We start from the raw sequence: 8,268 nt of genomic DNA, 5'->3' as shown, positions 1-8,268 counted from the left end.
GTGCTGTAGAACATTATGTAATTTAAAGCACTTGTATTGAATAGCTGGTGATCAGTAACATGGCTGTACGCTCTAAAAGACAAACCTTGAGACTATATTGCTTTTGGTGACCATTTGTGCTTTTTTATTTATTTTTTCTTCACTGTATGCAATATTTTTGCACAATGTGGTCAGATTAAACCAGATTTACAAACCTTTACATTTGTTACATAGAACTATTTTTGAATGTGGCTAAGAAAATTAGGGATGGCCCGATACCGATACTGGCATCGGGTATCGGGTCGATACTGTCCTCATATACTCGTACTCGTACTCATAAAAATGATCCGATACCACGCACCGATACCACGTGCGTTTTGTGAAAAGAAACTGGCCGCCGCGAACTGCCGCTTTGTCTAGGTGAACGCCATATGAACGTAAAATGTCGGCGGTTTGGGCTCATTTCAAGATCAGGGATGATGACAGCAGCAAGGCAGACTGTAAGTTATGTTCAGCTAAGGTGTCGAGAGGAGGAAAAGAAAGTACATCGTTTAACACCAGCAATCTAATTAAACATCTGAAGACGCATCATAGCGCTGAATACACACAGTTTAGTCAAGCTAAACAAGCAACTCAGCAGCCAACATTAACACAGGTTTTACAGAAGCGCGAGAAGATGTCCAGAGATAATCCACGGGCACTAAAAATAACAGAGGGAATTGCATACTTTATTGCACTTGATGACCAGCCACTGTCGGCTGTTGAAAATATAGGATTTCGACATCTTCTTGGCATACTGGAGCCGCGATACGAAATTCCGAGTCGCCATCACATTACAACCGCTATGCTACCGAAAGTGTTTAATGACGTGAAAAAGCACGTCAGTGGCCTGTTGCGTGACGTTTCGGCCGTCAGTTTTACAACAGATATTTGGTCAAGCAGTGTCTGCCCAATGTCTCTGCTCAGTTTAACTGTACAGTGGATTGATGACAACTTTACTCTTCGCCACGCCACCTTACAAGCAAAGCCGTTTCGGGGTTCGCACACCAGCAAAGCCATAGCAGACGCGTTCGATGGGATGCTTCAGACCTGGTGCATTCCGAAAACCTCTGTCCACGTTGTGCTACGAGACAACGCTAAAAATATGATTAAGGGCATGAATGATGCTGGACTCCCTAGCCTACCTTGTGCCGCTCACACTCTCCAGCTGGTGGTCCACGAAGGACTTTTGTCACAGAGAAGTGTTGCTGATGCATTGGCTATTGGACGCAAAATCGTTGGCCATTTTAAACATTCTCCTCTAGCCTACTCCTGCCTCGAAGACATTCAGTTAGAGATCGGTCAGCCTGCAAAACGACTACAGCAGGACGTACAGACCCGCTGGAACAGTACATTTTACATGATCCAGTCCCTGCTTGAGCAGAAACGGGCACTAGGAGTTTTTGTGTCCGAACATGAACTCCCTGATAATCTCACGGCTCACCAGTGGGCACTGCTGGAGAAGGTTGTAACTGTTCTGGGTCCGTTTGAGGAGTTAACACGAAAAGTTAGCTCTTCTGAAGCTATGGCAGCAGATGTGATTCCTGCTGTCACTGTATTGCAGCGATTTCTGTCTAGAGAGACCGACGATGACCATGGCATCAAAACTATGAAAGGGACTTTAGCTGCAGCTGTCAGGAGGCGATTTTCTGATGTGGAAGAACAACCCCTCTACAGCATCGCTACTCTACTCGACCCCAGGTAGGTGTGTGTGGGCGTGTGTTTCTGTGTGTGTGTGTCTGTCTGTGTGCGTGTGGGTCTGCATCTATGTGCGTGTGTGTCTGTCTGTGTGTTTGTTTCTCTGTGTGTGTGTATGTGTGTGTGTGTGTGTGTGTGTGTGTGTGTCTGTCTGTGTGCGTGTGGGTCTGCATCTATGTGTGTGTGTGTGTGTGTGTGTGTGTGTCTGTCTGTCTGTCTGTCTGTGTGCGTGTGTGTGTGTTTGCGTGTGTGTGTGTGTTTGTGTGTACGTGTGTCTGTCTGTCTGTCTGTGTGTGTGTGTGTGTGTCTGTCTGTGTGCGTGTGGGTCTGCATCTATGTGCGTGTGTGTCTGTCTGTGTGTTTGTTTCTCTGTGTGTGTGTGTGTGTGTGTGTGTGTGTGTGTGTGTGTGTCTGTCTGTGTGCGTGTGGGTCTGCATCTATGTGTGTGTGTGTGTGTGTGTGTGTGTGTCTGTCTGTCTGTCTGTCTGTGTGCGTGTGTGTGTGTTTGCGTGTGTGTGTGTGTTTGTGTGTACGTGTGTCTGTCTGTCTGTCTGTGTGTGTGTGTGTGTGTCTGTGTGTATCTGTGTCTGTGTGCGTGTGTGTCCTAGATAGCAAGTTAAAAGTTGCCAATGTCTTGCTGAAAAGTACATTTTAGTATTTCATGTTCATTAATAAATTATTTGATTAGGCTGTGTTATTTTAATAAATACCTATTGTCAGATGCCTCATTTTTTTCTTCCTCTGTTATAGGTATAAAAATCTTTTTTTCTCTAACACCAACACTGCTGCAAATGCCAAGGAGATGCTGATGCGTGAGCTGTTGAGGTTGTCTAGAGAAGAGGAGAATCATGACCTGCACGAACCTCCTGCCAGAAAACCACGCAGGGATCAGGCAAGCAGCAGCCTGGACAGTATATTTGATGAAATAGCAGATGAGCAAGCACCAGTCTCTCTAAACAGAGCTCAAGTAGGTTCTACTGCACAATTAGAGACATACCTAGGGGAGACCACAATTTCTCGAGAAGACAAACCACTACAATACTGGGCAGTTAATAAAGTGCGGTTCCCTACTCTGGCCAAAATGGCATCCAGATACCTCTCAGTACCATGCAGTAGTGTTGACAGTGAAAGGCTGTTCAGCTCAGTGTCACATATTGTGAATGACGACAGAAACAGAATCACAGCTGATCATGCAGAGATGATTTTGTTCATCAAAAAGAACCTGCCTCTCATTCTCCCAAAAAGTACCTAAGCTAGTTCAGATCACATTGCTGACTGAAATGTTTGTTTAATTGAAACAAGGGAGCTGTCACTGTGCCACATAGTTTAATTGTTGTTTAATTGAAATATGCAGTAGTTTGATTGAGACTTGCAATAGTTTCATTGATGTTTTGTTTAATTGAAATATGTAAGTGTTTCATTGAAACTACACAACAGTTACTTTGAAATTGAGTTAAATTGAAAGCTGGAGACGTTGTCAAACATTTCATTGATATATTGTTGAGTTGACGGTGTTGACTGTACAATACGTTTTATTTATATTTTGTCAGTTGTGAAGACAGTGCCAGTTTTGAGGTATTTTGTTTACACAGAAATATATATAATTTATTTTTTATTTGAAATTGCCTACATTTATTATTTTACTCATTATTTATTTTGTTAAAACAAGCAGAGAAAATAAAAACAGTCTTCTAACCTGTGTTCTAAAATAGTCTTCTGTCTTCTTTTCTGGTAGCCTGTAATTACTTTCGCTGTAGAAATATCGGTATCGGTACTCGGTATCGGCAAGTACACAAATGTTAATACTCGTACTCGTATCGGTTTGGAAAAAAATGGTATCGGGCCATCCCTAAAGAAAATTAAATTAAAGACAGCATACACGGGTTAGGGTTAAGGTTATGGGTTAGACTTGTTACTATACCCATACATTTCCATTTAATAAAAGAGCTTATCATGTAACCCCCGGAGGAAAAACATGATTGTTACAAATTGGAGTATCCGGATTTATATCAGGAATTTTCAAATATACCTTGATTTGTTTCCAGACTTTAATTAGATTTGAAATAACTGTTTCCATTTATATATTTCGCATCAATTTTGATGAGACTATTAAGCAGAGCTGTTAATGAAGTCTTATTACAAGAAGCTTCCTCAATTGCTAACTATTCTGGCTTGTCACCTATCCCCACTGAACCAATCTTTCTGCACCACGCTAAAAGTACTCAAGTTAGCTGCCCAGTAATAAATATTAAAATTGGGAAGCCCAAACCCTTCTTGATACTTAGGTTTATTTAGATGTTTCTTGTTAATCCTAGCTGTCGTCTTGTTCCAAATGAAGCTGGATATAATAGATTCTAGCTGTTTAAAATTATAAAGGGGATGAAACAGTGCTTGAGGTTTAATACTCCCACTGATAATAAAATGCCATGTGCTTGAAGTGTATTTGCAGGTATCATAAGGGAAAAAGTGAATTTTCTTTCATCTGATCCACATTTTTCACAAAGCTACACTCCACAGCAGCAGTGGATGGAGGGCAGATGTTTCTCTCAAGAGCTCAAATCCCTTTAGCATAATGATCTAGTGCAGCTCCAGCTAAATATTTGATAGTCGGCCCAGTGTGTATATATGTGTGCATTTGATGTTTGTTTGGTCCTGTCACACTGGGCCTGTTTGAGGTCAGATAAAGGCTGTTCCTGATTCCACAGGAGGGAAAACACAACCGGATGCTCCTCATGATAGGCCGGGAGATTGTTTGAAAAAGCCCCAGTTCTGATAAACACCCTGAATATGAGTTACCAAAAAAAAAAAAAGCATGTCAAAACACAGCAACAAGTTCCCGCTTCTGTCTCCTATCAAGAAAAACATGTTCTCTCTGCCCTGGGAACGGGTGCTCTCATCCGTGTTAAACAGTCGACTCCCCCTGAGAGCTGGGGTGAAGACAGAAATCGAGCCTGTATCCCGAAGGCTAACCACTCGCTCGCGTCCCGCAGAGAGCCAGTGACGCCATCCGCGACTCGCCAGCTTTCTCTGATCACTCGAGCGGAATGCAATGGATCTTGCTAACCGTAACCCGTTTTTCAGCAGCGCTCCTGAGTTAAACGATACCGCTGGGTGGCATTTTCTAGGCCGAACGCTCTCCTCGGGTGTTTGATATACATATAAACTCAGTGCTGCTGCTGTTCAGGCATTTCTCCCACTACAGTCTGTTCAGGATTTTACAAGTGATTTGTAATGACTAGAATGCGTGACTAAAAGAGGATTCATCAAGACCTCCTGCATGCTGGGAGATCACTGACATTACAGATGTAGTACTTAGAACTAATATTTGCTGAATTAATGCAATATATTTGTGATGCCAACTAAATAGGACTCCATATTCCATGTGTGTATTAACTACATGCTGGTTGTATGGTTGTAGTCAATATTTTTTTATATACTGTATGTCAGTTAATTAATAATAATCTATATTTAGTCAAAACTTATAAATAGTAAATTTTAGCTACATTTTATACATGCTAGTATAAAAGTATAAATTGTATCCTTTGAAAACCAACTTAAAACAGAAATGCTGCATTTTAAATATGTATATACCATATAGTCCTATACTAGTACCTTTTTGTCTCATTCATATACTATTATACATTTTATTGATATTTTGAATTTGTTTTTACTTATAGATTTTGTTTTCATTTTAAATTTACATTTTTAGTAATTTTGTTGTGTTTGTCATTTTTCTAAATAATTATTATAGTTTATTATAGTATATTTATATAGATATTATACTATCTGTTTTATAATCTTTTTTTATGTATAGGTTTAGTATTTTTGTTTTTAATAATTTTTTGTTCCTTTTTATTTTTGTTTCAATATGTCAGGTTAAACTGAGTGAAAATGAAAAAATGTTGCTTTGGCAACCAAATGAAATAAAATAAGATTTTAATTTGTTTCAGTTATTTGTTTTTCAGTACCAGTATTGTTTTATTATCATTGACATACTATTATAATTATAGTTTTAATAAATATTTTGGTTGTATAATAAAAAATATATCATTTTTCATTTTAATTTTGCTTTTAGTTTTGTAATTATGTTTTGTCATTTAAAAAAAAATCCAGTTAATTTGTCATTTTAGTATTTCACAAACTAAATGGAAATGATAAATACTGCTTTGGAAAATAGCAGAAATAAGTTACTTTTTTATATGTATTTTTAGTCAACAGTTTTCACTTAGAAATTGCCAACAAATTTCATAAAAATAATTACAAGAAAACTGCAAGTAACACACAGTTAAATGTGAAATAGTATTTTTTAAAATGCATTCAAGTTATCTTTGTTTTACTTCCAACTTTGAAAAAATATATATATTTTTATACTGTACAGATACTGCTGGGTGGCATTTCCTTGGCTGAAAACCAGCTTCGGGTGTTTAATATGCAAGCCTATGGACTCGCTGCTGCTGTTCAGGTGTTTCACTCCGCTATGATTTACAGCCTGTTCAGGATTTTGCAAGTGATTTGTAACGGCGCACGCGTTAGAAGCGGATTTTTCAAGTCCTCCTGCATGCTGACATTTTGGAGCATGAAAACCCTCCCGTCCCATCTAACCCTCTCGCTTACAAGTGATTAGCGACTTCATTACCCATGAGCCACTCCGTCACTCTGGATAGGCCTGTTTTGGGCAAGTGGATCCCGGCGGTGATGGACGGGGAGTGACGTCAAGCTTATTGCTAATGGGGTGGGCATTTGAGAGCAATTTTCCCGATCTGCGTAGGGTCGCTGGGGAATCACTTAATGGGAAATCGTTATGCAAATCCAGTGTAATTAAAATGGGAACCACATGACTCAGAACCTAGAGTGTATGTGTGTGTGTGTGTGTGTGTGAGTGTTTCGTGGGTTTTAATTTGCATCATTAAGCAGCCAAATTAGCAGTAGACAGAATGAGCAGCTGATTATTTTAGGTTCATGTCTGATAATGTGTTGGTGGGGTAAAAAAGGGCTATAACAATTCCAGGACGTTCAAGCTGAACATTATTCGTGAAATATTCTTGGCAGCAAAGGTCCCTTATTTTGGAGTCACTTAAAAGGGAATTATTGCATGCATTAATGATAGTTTGGATGGGTTATTATGCTGTTGGTTAAGAAGCCGCACACAAAATTATCATAATGAGTGGGGCACTCCCACAGTGGGCTTGTATTGACATTATTACCCAAACCAAGAGTAAGAAATCACTTTAATTCACCGTAATAAGATTTCCTGGAGGACAATATTGTTTCTGCTGCAGATCCGTTGGTTGCTGAGGTTTACTGCTGTTTTTTAAATGAAAAACACGACAGCATTTGCGTTCATCCAGGAACATGCATATAAGAGCTGATAAATTAATGTAAACAGATCTCGGGTTTGTATATTCTCATAGGAAAGAAACATCGTAAATGAGATCTTCTAATTGTTTCTTCTTGACAGCAATGAGATGGAAAGCAAATGTACTTTTGTTCAAGTCCAATGCTTTTGTTTTCTTGATGAAAGTTAGTTATTTCGCATTTGTCTCCTTTAAAGTTCCAGACAAGATATTAATAATGTTTGCCGGATTTGCATATTTATGACAGAAGTATCAAATGCTCAACAAGGCTGCATTTATTTGATAGTAAAATACAGTAAAACAACAATATTGTAAAATATTATTGCAATTTAAAAGTAACTGTTTTCTATCTTAATATATTTTAAAATGCAGTTTATTGCTTTGATGCAAAGTTGAATTTCCAGCATCATTACTCCAGTCTTCAGTGTCACACGATCCTTCAGAAATAGAAATATTTTTGTGGAAACCATGATGCATTTTATTTAGGATTCTCGAATAGTCCAAAACATTTACATTTACATTTACATTTAATCATTTAGCAGACGCTTTTATCCAAAGCGACTTACAAATGAGAACAATAGAAGCAGTCAGGTCAACAAGAGAACAACAACAGTATACAAGTGCCATGACAAGTCTCAGTTAGTCTAGTATAGTACGCATAGCCAGGATTATTATTATTTTTTTTTTTTTTTTTTTTTAATTAAATGAACAAAGACAAGAAAAGGAAAAGTACTGGTGTTAGTAGGTTAAGTGCAGGCGAAAAAGATGAGTCTTTAGACGTTTCTTGAAAATTAGTAAAGACTCAGCTGTACGAATTGGGATTGGGAGGTCATTCCACCAGCTGGGCACAGTCCAGGAAAAGGTCCGTGAGAGTGAGTTGAAGAACAGTTGAAGAACAGCATTTATTTGAAATAGTAATTATTTATAACAGTTTGTTAATGTATTTACTGTCACTTTTGATCAATTTAATGCATCCCTGCTGAATAAAAGCATTAATTAATTTAATTTAATTTAATTTAAATAAATCAAATCGTACTGACCCCAAACGGCAATGTACATACAGTTTTCCTCTGGATTTGTTTAGATAGAATATCATCTAATATAAAACAGTAGAACTGATTAACTAATGACTTTAAATGTGTGAATTTCTAGTAGAATACTGTCTAGACACCCAGAAGATCATAGTAACTTTTTCGGA

At 38.3% G+C, this 8,268-nt stretch overlaps 1 protein-coding gene across 1 annotated transcript; it reads left to right on the top strand.

The window, feature by feature from the left end:
- Positions 1-281: 281 nt before the first annotated feature.
- LOC113060212 (zinc finger BED domain-containing protein 4-like) lies at positions 282-3,509 on the top strand. The gene is made up of 2 exons (XM_026229114.1): positions 282-1,719; positions 2,467-3,509. The coding sequence occupies exons 1-2, from the start codon at positions 422-424 to the stop codon at positions 2,966-2,968; spliced, it is 1,800 nt and encodes a 599-aa protein (XP_026084899.1). The 5' UTR covers positions 282-421; the 3' UTR covers positions 2,969-3,509.
- The last annotated feature ends 4,759 nt before the right edge of the window (positions 3,510-8,268 follow it).

This window comes from Carassius auratus, chromosome 4 (assembly GCF_003368295.1).
Source record: "Carassius auratus strain Wakin chromosome 4, ASM336829v1, whole genome shotgun sequence".
NCBI lineage: Eukaryota > Metazoa > Chordata > Actinopteri > Cypriniformes > Cyprinidae > Carassius > Carassius auratus.
This window is presented reverse-complemented; position numbering and strand designations above follow the sequence as displayed.